Source organism: Ostrinia furnacalis, unplaced genomic scaffold (genome assembly GCF_004193835.3).
Source record: "Ostrinia furnacalis isolate ACB-3 unplaced genomic scaffold, ASM419383v2 OfSCF0465, whole genome shotgun sequence".
Classification (NCBI taxonomy): domain Eukaryota; kingdom Metazoa; phylum Arthropoda; class Insecta; order Lepidoptera; family Crambidae; genus Ostrinia; species Ostrinia furnacalis.
The window spans coordinates 181,673-195,254 of NW_021130704.1; the positions used below are offsets into that span (position 1 = coordinate 181,673).

At 38.2% G+C, this 13,582-nt stretch overlaps 1 protein-coding gene across 1 annotated transcript; it reads left to right on the forward strand.

Moving 5' to 3' along the window:
- Window positions 1-349: 349 nt before the first annotated feature.
- Window positions 350-12,284, forward strand: Syngr (synaptogyrin). The gene is made up of 5 exons (XM_028322741.1): window positions 350-673; window positions 2,979-3,216; window positions 8,618-8,754; window positions 9,141-9,315; window positions 10,911-12,284. The coding sequence occupies exons 1-5, from the start codon at window positions 572-574 to the stop codon at window positions 10,940-10,942; spliced, it is 684 nt and encodes a 227-aa protein (XP_028178542.1). The 5' UTR covers window positions 350-571; the 3' UTR covers window positions 10,943-12,284.
- Window positions 12,285-13,582: the final 1,298 nt, after the last annotated feature.

Consider the following 13,582-nt stretch of genomic DNA (forward strand, 5'->3'; position numbering starts at 1 on the left):
AAGAACGGTTGAACCGATTTAGCTGAAAATTGTCAGGGAGGTAGTTTAGAGCCAGGATACTTTTTATCCCGTTCGAAATAAAAAACAAGTCTGCTTATTTATTGCCATTAAGGCGGAACAAAGTTCGCCGGGTCAGCTAGTAAATAATAAACGCGCAAATGGGCAACAGTGGCACCACAAAAATAAGGCGTTAAAACTGCCATCCGTGAAAATTCGTAGCAACTTCCGTCGAGAAAGTCCCTGAAATATGTTTTCATTTACAAATCTGTCAGTTCCATAGCAGTTTTCCGAGAAAATCCTGAAACTTCCAGTCCTTGAGCTACGATTGGTTGAAACTCGCAGCGCACCTCCTTTCGACCAATCAGAGTCGAGCAAACTGGATCGATGTCAAACGATGCAGCGGCCATTGAAAACGAAGTGTCAGATTTTCTTGTTGTCATCTGTGTCGTCTGCGCGATCGATAATATAAATTGGTTTTCGGGGTTTGAGGAGGTCGTGTGACTATTGAGCCATTGATGTGGTGTTTAATTTAGTGTTCTAATTTGTGTAAAGTTCTTACGTAAGTGTAAAAATGGATACAGCGGGCGCGTATGGCGGAGGAAAGGCTGGCGGGGCGTTCGACCCTCAGGCTTTTATCCAAAGGCCTCCTGTGATCGTGAGGGCGGTTTGCTGGGTGAGCACATTCATTTTACAACTCCTCCAATCGTAGAAACCCTAATTATAGCTTTTAGAGTGACCCTCAATGCACACTCTCATAGTATTTCAATCATTATAAAATGCAGTATCTCTTATCGTTTTCAGTGAACCGTAACATGTAACACTACCTACTGTATTGTTATTGAATTATTTTACATAAACATGAACGGTATTATGCTATAATTAGAAATTACCCTTGTAATGGGTATATTTTCTAACTAGGGACTTTCCATGTAACTGAACAGTTTATTAACAAGTCTAGTATGCTAGATATTATTTGCTCTATTAAGTCACACTCTAGATTATTAAGTATTATACAACAGCTTTGCTCCTCATACAAAACTAGAAGGATAACCATTGGCCGTTAATTTGAAATTCCTATCATTATCCTTCCTACTTATTAAATTGATAATATTAAGTGAGGTTCATTTACTATATCTTACTTTTTATTTTCTATAATAATTGAAATAAAGTTACACAACATTTAACTAACCATTCTAAAAAAATAGTAGGTATATATGTTTCCAGTCCAGCTTACGTCTATATTTGTTTTAATGGAGCAGTTTATCTGATAGAAATGCATAAATATTCAATAGTCAAAAAATAAATTCAGATGTCTTGATCATTTTAATCTCTCCAGAAATTGAAATTATTCTAAGTAGAATTTCAATGCAATAGATGTAATTCTAAGACTGAATTGATCTTGTTACTAAATTAGGTGTAGTAAATATAACAAGTTTTAAAAATCTAGACGCAAAAAATAAAGTAAACAACCTCTTTTACTAAATTATTAGGTAAATTAATGGAATGTTACCTACTTGTTTATCCTACATTTGTAGAGCTTATAATCTAACTTTAATATACATATTTTAAAAAGCCTCAAGTATGCAATTCTCTTAATTTTACACTAAAAATAGGATGATTGTAAAGAGACTCCACAACCTTGGGGGAGGCAGGAGGCTTTGTCCAGCAGTGGACGTCATTTGGCTGAAAAGAAGAAAGAGACTCAAATTCTTAATATTGAGGGCCAGCTTGACTTCTTTTTAACCATTACAATTTTAAAAAAATAACACTTGATTAGGGTCTCTATTAGAGATGAAACGGATAGTTGTTTGGCCGGATACCGGATACCGGATATCCGGCCAGCTGCTAGGCCGGATATCCGGCGGCCGAATAGTTGGCCCATTGTCTCGTTGCATGTCGTGACGAGTTTAGCGCCGCACAGGTGCTTCGAACGCGATCAGTGGGTCTATTAGTAGACTAGACTAGTCTCACTTTTCGAAAATCGAATCAGTCCGAATAGAATGTCAGATTTTGCCACTTGTCTAGGGGGCAGATCAATTCGGACGATTTCGGTTGCCATCGTGAGTGTGTGATTGAATAGCGAAAATTAAATTAGTTTACTTGCTGCATAATCTAACTGAATTGCATCAGATCATCAGTGAAAAAAAGATCGCCTATTTTATTTGGCAATATTTCGATTTAACAGTATATACTGTTTATGTATTCGTCATTAGAGTGAATAGTCCAGAAAAAGAAATTACTCTTTTAGAGGCCTTAATATGGCTTTTTGTAACTTTTTGGACTTTAAATAAAAGACGTCATTATATGCCATTTTATTGATGTTTACCTCAAAGATTAATGTATTTCATTTTATTAATAGGATATTGTCGTAGTTTTTTAATATCCGGTATCCGGCCGGATAGTGAGTTACTATCCGGTATCCGGCCGGATAGTAAATTTAGGCCGGATATCCGGCCTACCGGATAGTTACCGGATATCCGTTTCGTCTCTAGTCTCTATTTACACAATTTATATCATACTAAGAAAAAAATATAAAATAAACTCTAAATACTATAATTAGCCATTAACTCAAGAAAAGTTTTTGGCATAAACCTGTATAAACCTAGCTGTACCTCCAGCTATTCAGCGTCATCGTCATGGGCTGCATATTGGCCAAGGGCTGGTACGTGTCCTGCACATGAAAATAATACATATTTAATAGATTAGGTAGAAAGAAGTAGAGGACCTTTAGTTAGCTACAGATCGTGCCATCCATGAAGACGCGCCGGACCAATTTTTGGTCGAAAGAAGCGCGGGGTGCGGGGAGTTGGATCCGAGCAATCCGAGCGTCATTATTGTAATGTGCGTGTGCACTCATGCACTCATTAGAGGAAGAATAGTGGGGCGCGTCTTCGTGGATGGCAGTTGGCACGATCTATATCTCCATAGCTATTTGATTCATATAGAACACCCTGTATAAACCTAACTGTATCCTACAGCTGTTCAGCGTGATCGTGATGGGCTGCATATCGGCCAAGGGCTGGTACGTGGACAAGGAAGACCACAAGGAGTACTGCGTGTACAACAAAGACACCAATGCGTGCAACTATGGCGTCGGCATCTCTGTGATCGCGTTCATAGCATCCGTCGGCTTCATCGTGGGCGAATACCTCTTCGAGCAGATGTCCTCCGTGAAGACGAGGAAGCATTATGTGCTGGCTGATCTGGGCTTCTCTGGTGAGTCATCATCATCATTTTTTAAAGAATATAGCAATTTGTAAATACAAATCCCGTTAACCCCTTGTGGTAAGCTTGTGTTACGAGTGGGTTCACCATAATAGTCGAGCGGCGGGGATCGATCCACCGTTCCTCGGATCACAAATCGGCCAGTCCGACACCCTCACCGTTCGGCTATCGCCGAATCAGGAATCGTACGACCTTCTCTTATTCACTAGCTAGAGGGAGGATTTGGCCAACTCCCCTTGCTGGCCAGGCAGATTGGGGAGGCCCGCCTTACTTATTTCCCGTCCTACCAACCAGAAGAATATTATTATGCCTCTCGAATAACTTACGACACTACAATACCACTGAATAACACATCTGCCATAAATAAGCATCCATGATATTCAGATGCCTTCTGGCAATCTAGGCGTCTACGTTTTCGTTTTCGTAACGCCTGAAAGCTTGGGTTTATACTCTGTGACATTTATTTTTGGAGCGATGTTATTAGGATGTGCGCTAAGATAAAAAGTGTAGCACCATGATTGTTTTGAAGCGCAACGAACGAACGAACGGTTGTGATATTTTAAGTCTAATTTTTAAATGGAACTCTTTGGCTCTTGAACACAATCGAAGAATGCTAATGCAGTAAAGGCCATAGCGGGTGTGAGAAATTGATGTATTCTAATTACAGGTTTTCGGTATGTAGGTAAACCATATTTGGTCATCTTCATCATCAGTAGATTCATAGACGCTCAAAACCATACAAAAAATACCTTGAGCTTTCTTTTTTCAACATGGAACTTTTTCAAGAGATGCAGGTTTCATGACTACCAGGTGATATCTACCTATCATTAATATGCGATCAGGCATTATATTCAAGTAACTGTCCTCACCATAGGTTGTCTGGAAGAGATCGCTTCATAGCGATAAGACCGCCTAATTGTACCTTGTGTGTTCCTTTTCTTCTGTTATGTTATTTGTTTGGTGTGCAATAAAGTGTATTTATTATTATTATTATATTGTTGTCATAAAAGTGAAATATTTAGTACATTCGTCACACAGAGACCAAATCGCACCATAGACAGACAATGAATCAATAATCGATTAGTTACAATTGCTACCTTCACACCGAGTAGTAACTAACAACTGTAGAGGCGCAGTTAAAACAGCACATCAAATTAAAAACTTAGTTGTAAAAATACCAACCGAATTGAGAACCTCCTTTTGTTGAAGTTCGTTAAAAAGTACCTATTGCAACGTCATTAGATAGCAAGATGTTTAACTTCTTAATTTATGTTATAAAAAATTACCACCTACTCGTAATTTTACAACTAGTTTGTACAACTTAATCTAAGAGGAATATCATTAACGCCATTAATTTTCTAATAATTAATATTACATTATAATATTTACTTTTGATATAGGAAGTTTGTGTTATTTGGTGGGTCTTTCCAGTTTATGTTAGTTAGCAATTTATTTATTTACCTTATTTATGTTACCTAATTACTACAACATTATTAGCAACATAGTTGGGAAGTTGGGCATCTACTCAATCTAGGTTAAGTCGAACATTATTAGTGCAAGGCTATCAGGGTTACAGCAGCGTATATTTTACCTAAACTGACCCTTACTATTAGTGGGTTACTATCCGTGACTTCTCGAGCGAAATGTAAGAAGATACAGCAATCACGTTAATGCTGGAACCAATTAAACATTCGTTATGGGACGTCCACCCACAAGGTTGACCGACGACATCATAAAGGTAGCAGGAAGGCGCTGGAGTCCGCTGGACGCAGGCCGCTACCACCCGGGAAACATGGAAAGCATTGGGGGAGGCCTGTGTTCAGCAGTGGACGTCCTATGGCTGATATGATGATGATGGATTAATTAAACATTTACACAATTAAACTGCGTTGAAAATATTATAGGATTACCAGAACCAAATCGAACTATGCCATTGCCAGACACGTACGCTCTGGCCATCGATGCATTAAACTAATGGTTCTGCAAGGTTCAACATAATCAAGTTTTTGAAAAATTCGCCGAACAGATGCTGTTTAACCAGTCTCATACCGAAACGGAAAAGGTTTTGGAGCTCTGTAGAAGGCGAAAGGGCTCTATCAGAAAGATCTGATTTCAACTTAGACCTATTATCCAGCAAGCGAACAGATTGAGGACTGGACATCACTATAATGTCTCTAATCCAAAGGAAAATGCATCTTTTTTGTGTTAAAACGGTATCTCGCAAGTCTATTTAAAGCGATTTATTGTCTGCATCGCCCAAAGCAACTGGGTCATCATTATTAGAAGAGCAAATACAGAACCTACTGGTCTGTTCTCTCAGTGCCTATGCCCTCTTGACCCTCGCGCGAACTTTATTAGAGCACTTAATTCCACTTAGCGCGTAACTCGAAACGAGTGAGCCCACTCTATTTCATTAGACGCATTGTTCCACGTTCGACTCTTGGAGCTGTGATATGTAGGTTAGCTATCATTAAAGATAAGTATACGGTGCAGAAAGGTTAATAACTTAAATAAAATAAATAAATAAATAAAAAAACGTTTATTTGGCACAACACAATACAAATTAAAACTTAAAATTAAAATAAAATTGTACCAAACAGGTCCTCGCTCAGCATAAGCCGACTTATGGACCTTTTTTCCGTGGAATCTTTATTCCAAGCACCTAATTAAGTTGCTGTTGATTGCTGGAATATGACGCAATGTTGTAAATAAATTGCTGTTTTGCAGGTTCTTGAATTTAATTTGACAGTAGTGATCTATGCCTTTTTTAATTGGTTTCATTTTGACTCGTGAATGGTTAAAGAAAATAACTGTTTGTAAGAAAACGAATACTTAAACTTAGTGTTATTAGTTTCGTGTCGTGACTGAGTGAAATGAGTTAAAGAAGTATTTTTGCGCCACTTTTTCGCAAACGTTAAATGAAAAGTTAACGCGAATAGGATAAAGGCTGTCCTTCAGTATCGGCTTTCAGTCGGACTAATCCCCGACTCAAAGATTGACAATCTTCAGCCAGTTCCTGTTTCGATTAGGGCCACATCGATACTACGGCTCGATTGGCAGAGCACGGCATAATTTCCTCTGCCATTCCATTGGCGAGTTTTATTGTACAGCCAGCGTCAAATGTTTCGTCACACCCAAAGTGGCCAAAAAGTTTACAACACACCCTTATTCCAATTGTAACAAAGACGTATTGCGAACTTTGGTTGTGTTGTCTGTCATGCAATATTTGACGCTGGCTGTACATATTTATCTAGTCGTAAAATGAGTTGTACCCAATAAAAATGTATTCACTCATTTTGAGTGTCGTGTTGGTATTTCTGAAATGAAGTCAATCGTCGTAAAAAAGAGACTCATGCATGCAAATGACTCAGATGTAGGTATGTGTGAGTGATTTAAGAGCTCCAAAGACATAGCGTTATTTCAACTCTAAACTGAGAGTACAAAAATATCATAAACATGGTTAAACATGCACAAAACTTTCATATATCTGTAAAACTAGGCATGTTAAATACTTCTAAGGAAGCACATCATACTATTCGGTGTCATAAGTCAAGAATGACCTACTTATCTGCGATCTTACAGGCCCCGGAAAAATGCCTGCATTATTGAAACCTAGCCGACGCTACATTATTATTATGGCACACTGTGTCACGTTATATAATAATCAGGTTATTTCACCAAACGTGGGCGTCATCGAAGAACTTTTTTGTCAAAAGAAAACTTATGTCATGTAGTTTTTCTTTCCCAGTGTTTTGATGTCACTTGTGTACTGCCGCTATACATTAGTGTAGTATGTATAATACTAGCTATGTGTCCGATGGCAGCGCTTTTGTATGTCAAGGCTTAAACTGGGTGGGTGTTTGCCTTTGCATTCGTCATTTAGGTATGACATGTACTGCAGTAGAGTATGTTTGTGTGTGAACTGTGGAATGGACTGTCGTCTGCGGTGTTTCCGGACGGATACGACCTGCAAGCTTTCAAGAGGAGAGCGTATCTTTACCTTAAAGGCCGGCAACGCACCTGTAACGCCCCTGGGACTGCGGGTGTCTATGGGCGACGGTAATCACTTACCATCAGGTGATCCGTCTGCTCGTTTGCCTCCTATCACATAAAAAAAAATGTCAACCTATAAGAACTGGCTGTTCCTGAGAACTAGGACAGGACAGTACCTATTCTTGTAATTTAAGTCCAAAACTTATTAAGGTTTATAATATTGATGGGTTGGAGTGCCAGGGAAATAGATGCCAAAAAACAATTGCTCTTATTTGTAAATAGGGATGCGTGGAGTAGTTTCTCAGTGGCTGTCTATTTCCCCATCTCCACACTATTATTCAATAGCAGGGTTTCGTTAAAACGACTTAATTTTTATTTACTGATCAATACTGATCATACTCCATCTCACCTTTTATCAATGAATTCAGGTAAAATTGAGGTCCTACTACACCGGTCAGAATCAGTCCCGTAACGAAAGATTTTGGCTATTATCTTCCTAATACGGTTATGATGGCAGATAAAAATGGTAATGCAACTTTTATCACTGCCGTCACCTCGTGACCTTTTCTTAAATCGACGTAAATTAAATCAGCCCAAGAAAGTAGGTAAGGTGTAATGTCATCGGAAATAAATTGGGCCTGAGTTCATATTATTTGACTCGGATTGATGTGGGCAATTGTACCTTGAACTTCGTGATAGACTTCATTGGAGCGTGGACATTTGTTGTGAATAGGGGAGCCTTACTGCCAATTTATCTCAATGGCGCTACAGTGTTTTGTGTAAAGAAAGAAAAATAAAGCTTGAAATGTAACTTGATTTGATGCCCTTTATCTACTTTTTTTGAGTTCTTACTTGAAATTTTGAAATGACTCAACAAAACATGATCAAATCTCAATAAGAGACACCATCATTGAACTAAATATCCATCAAAGTCTGGCTTAAATCTTTACTTAGTTTCTTAAGACGAGCCTACATGCATAATGTAGAAGACGAAATACAAAATGTATTAAGAGGACCATGTTCAATTCAATTCTTATCTCATTTTATCGTCTGTTGATCGCACCATGTTGGGCGCCAAGATATTTTGTTGGACCCTTTCTTGCGTAATCTTTCGAACATTTTATTCAGTACGACTCAAAAGTAGTCGTAAATAGAAATATCACGAGACTTCGAAGTGTAACAAACACTTATTTATTGACAATAAAAAAACTTTATAGCTACGTGAACTTTTTTATCGTAAGATTTATTTTACCTCATTTAAAGTTTGAGAACATTTTTAGTAGAATTATATTCTTCAGTGTTTATTATAACTACGTTCTTACCGAACGTAGTTATAATAAACACTGAAGAATATAATTCCATATCTATGAATACAAGAGTATTAAAATGACTTTTTCAGCGTTCTGGGCGTTCCTTTACTTCGTGGGCTTCTGCTACCTGTCCAACGCCTGGGGCAAGACCGACAACCCCCCCTACGGAACCGCCAACAACATGCAGGGTGCCATCGCCTTCTGTTTCTTCTCGATCTTTGCTTGGGTAAGTGTAACTACTGTATAAATTCTTAGCTTTTTTCATCTCTTTCTAACTGTGTAAAACCAAGTTTGACTTTTTATATGAGATAGCAGAAGCGTTGTATGCATGATAACTTACACCTCTGACTGAATTATATCAATGAATATAAATTCGTCGTATTTAAAATGTCAATTTGACATCACTCAACCACCCACCCACCGAGCCAGGATCTACAGCTTGACCGCCAATAAAATCCCAACCAGTGAAGGTCAAGTTTGTCCCGGGGGAAAGTTAAACTGTCATTGGACCCGCAACGAAATTAATCAGAAGAACATAGGAGGAGTCCGAAGTTAGGGTTCCCGAAGAGTTGCAAACTTTATCCTTAACGGCCCCAACGATGCCTTCATCAGGTGGGCTGCGCTTTCTTCGCGCTGCAGCGGTTCCGCATGGGTGCTGAAGCGGCGTTCGCGCCCGCCTACGAGGTTGAGGGAGCTGTGGGCAGCCCCGGCGCCTTCCCTGCCTACCCCGGCGCGCCCGACCCACAGCCTGCCTACAGCGACCCGCCCTTCTCGCAGACGCAGCCAGGTGAGCTAGACTATAGTCGCACACTCACTGCGGCCGCCCGTCGCACAGTCGCCACAGCAATATAATTACGCTCGAGCGATAAGGATGGGTAGCTTGGGGTCATTGGACGAAATTCTACGTGCTCGGCGACCGGGTTTTAGAGAGTTGTAGAATCCGCGGAGAACATGCTTGAAGAACCACCATAATTTGAAGAATTCCTTAAGGTGTTTTTGGACAGCTGGTTAGCATGGTAGAGAGCATGTTAGGGCTTCCTAGCATCTTTCAGATTATACAGGGCTTTCTTGACGACTGGCTAATGCCTGTCGCCGACATACGAGGTGGAGGGCGCCGCCCGCTTACAGCGACCCGCCTATCTCGCAGACGCAGCCAGGTAGGTGGAGAGAGAACAGTCCACAAACAACAACTAGGTGGAGATCTTGTTAAGCGTTCCAGTATAATCTTCCAGGTTATACAGGGCTTTCTTGATGAGTGACTGTCGCCGATGCCTTCTCGCAGACGCTGCCAAATAACCCGTTAACCGAGAATCCTAGCCTTGGAACTACACACTTCTAAAACCTTATGGTACCTATCCGCCGGAGCCCAATAAGATGGAGCTTTGAGTTAAATTGTCCTGTTAGACATTCGTCCGTGGCTCCTTTCCAGATCATGGCTCGCTTTTGGAGCGAGCCCCACCCGAACTCGATTGGAATGGTGCATCCTCTCGGGTCATCCCCATGCCCAATTGCTGACGATCCCACGGAAGAGCATGGAGATGATAAAACCTCCAACGTCTTGCCTTGCGATTGTTTTTATAAAGGTATCACGTGTACAAACGACCTGCTGTTTTCGCAGACACGGCCAGGTGGGCAAACAGAGAGACCATGCTCTTATAACAGGAAAAGCCCCACACAATTCCCCTGGTATGCAATTCAATGTACTTTTCAGTCGCAAAACAAAAAAGGAAAAAAAGGCATAGGAGGATGAAGAAAACATTGATGTGTTTGTGGCTACGAGCAGCAGGTTATTTTGGACTTCCTTGATGAGCGACGGCTACCGCCAGTCCATTGTAACTTGTCGCTTGTACCCACTTCTACTGCAACCTATCGTTTTCGCATACAAAACCAGATGGGTTATTGGAGAGACCTAACCTTGAGACAGACGCAGGCCGCTACCAACCGGGAAACATAGAAAGCATTGAGGGAGGCCTATGTTCAGCAGTGGACGTCCTGTGGCTGATATAATAATGACGATGATAATGATGAACCTAGAGACAAGACCGAGACCTTGTTAATATACCAATACGATTTTTATTGGATGTGTTTATTTAATCTGCTTAGTCAGTTGATTTTAAAGTTACTTGGCAATTCAAAACCAATTCAGTGACTTCGGTTCTTTTGCGTTTATACGTGTGTTGTATTTCAGATGTAACATTATTTTATTCGACTTCTATTGAAGTAGGTAGTTAACTTTAAAAGATCTGATAAATGTCCCATTGGTAGATATTTGGTGTTTTTTTTTTAGAAGTGTAATTGAATAAAGGAATATATCAATGGTTTCTTAATGGTCTAATAATTTAAAAAAATTGGAATCTAACCAACGTCTTTTCAAATTTCCAGGCAACATTGACTACACGGCCCCCACCTACTAAGCCGGCGGGATTCGCGCACAATATTTCCCTTTGCGTTTGCGCACCGAGTAAGTAATAATTAATACAGCGCCCTCTACAACAACAGGCAGTCAAAATCGTGGCAGTTACAAATCAACAATAGGTTTTCTCGCAGTATTGTATACTGTTAGATAACGCTTAATGAAAAACTTCTGATCAAAAGTTGTGACAACCAAAATAGGCAAAACTTGGATTTCGATTATAACTTTTCAGCTGTAATAATGGACATCAAAATGATATACGTTTCTTTAAGTATGTATGAACCATAACGTTATCCATGTGTTTTTCAACTCGCCTTTCATAGACTAACTAGACTTTTTGACCTGTCAAACATGTGTAGAAGTTGCAAGTTTAGGAGTGGGGTCAAAAATGTGTATTACTTTGATGTTATTATTAGGAAAACAACTATAGAAGAATGTTTAAGAAATACCGAATTCAAATGTCATTGCACTTCATATAAAGTCATCTTAAATGCACAATTGCTTTACTTGTTGTAAGAAATAATCGGCTACACACTTCCATGTACTTAATTATTACTTAACTTATAATCATCATCGCGTTTTTAATTATTTCTTGTAATTATTTGTTATAATTAATTTGACAGCACCTTCAAAGATGTATATGAGTCATAGATGTGTGTTGTTTGTCTCGAATAGTATAATCTCTATTTAATATTTATTTTCGTTAGTGGGATAACTCGAAAAAGTAAGAATTGCATTTACGAGCATTTTTTTCTTTAGAAAATTCCCCCACACTGGGAGCATTCGAGTGTAATGTGACGATGCGATGAGAGATTCGAAATTCAAGCGTAATGCTTTATAGTTAATATTAAAATACATTACACGAGACTGTCCCCATTGTGTGAGCACCTTTACATAGGGACGGGATAAGAAGTGGTTTTGAAAAAATTAAATGCTCGTTTAAGTATACATAAATAAAACATAACCGTGTATCGCTTCACAGTACCTGCTTGTAGGTATGTATATTTGACAATATTACCCGAATATCTATTGTAAAAACGTATATTATGTAAATAGAAAAGGATATTTAAAATATACACACTCCCCGCTCGTGATTCTAAATGTGATATTTGTTTTTGTTTTATTTTAATGTGAGCTTTCTCTTATTAAACCATCGATTGTATCTGTCGTGCCATTTCAACGCTTTAATAAATCGTTGTCGTCGTTAAAAGTATCAAAGAAATACCGTAACCATGTATGACACGTTAATGTATATTATCTTACAAATAAATATATAAATCTATATATCACAAGCTACCTAATGTGATGACTAAAATTTTAATTTAACTGGCTGGTTGGCTGAAATGTTGCCATAAATTTTTAAATTATTAAAAAAAAAATTTTTTTTAATTACGTCCTATTTTTTATCTAGTCACACTGTTTTTTTTTATTTAAAGTTAGTAACAAATTATCTGCTATAAAACACTGTAACCAAAGTATTCGTTTACTTTTAAAATTACGTGTGTATTTAGTTATCACATTTCAGGTAGGCAAATCCTGTAAGATTCCATATAGCTTGATTAATGATTATTATAATAATAAAAAGTACATTCTTTATTATATTATGTAAAGTAAATAAAAGTGTAGGTAAAGTTTAAATGGCATATCGTATGGATTTCCTGCGTTTTAATATAATCGTATTCTCTAAATATAAGTAGGATTTGTTTGTTGTAATCTGCTTGTAATATTATTACGAAAAGTTCTTGATAAAAGTATTTTGTATTCAACAAAGTTGGCGCGAATGGCTAGCTAATGTCACCTGTCATTTTGACAGTTGTCCTGTCAAACTCAAGTGTTAATTGCTCTAATCCATATCTGTGGTTAATTGACATCTCCAAACAACTTTCGCGCCAATTTATTTGAAAGAAACCTTCCGAGTGCTATGTTTTTTGTGTTTGGTTATTTATTGCAATATGATCTGTGCGTTCAGTATTATTAATAAATATTATATTAATGTATAAGCGCTTATCCAAGATCATAATATTTTTTTAAAAGATGATATTTTAGGCATATTCCTATCTTTGATAGAATTAATTAATTGTTTAAAAGTATGTAATAGCATTTCAATTATTACACAATTGCTGTTTTGTCCTAAATGTAAAATTAGCAATGTGCTTATCTTTGTAACGAATGTGAATGTAACTGAATTTATATAAATTAAAATTAAAGTACACTGCAACAAGGCTTAAATTTGAGTACAAATAAATAAATTTTGTGTAATAATTGGAATGCGTGTAGATCGGCCTTAAAGCCAATAGGCGTGCTGGCCTTCCTTTTTATATCGATAAGAAAATTGGCAAAAGGTTGTTTCCTCACTTTTTACCTGCAGATAAAGTTTGTTTCGCTGCTTCTTTCTGTCAGTGAGTTATAATATGACACACTCACTACTACTTGTTTGCTAATTCTGCGGGATATGTCGGTTACTTTCATGTTCATATGGATCTCTTTATTTCTGATTCGATCTCGCAGAGATACCAGAACATATGCAGCGGTAGAAAAAAGGGGCAATTTCCAGGTTAAAAAGGACAAAAAGTTCTCTATCCGGCTCAGAGTTGATAGGTATGCGAAAACCCTAAGAAATCTTGTTATATCTTACAATCGG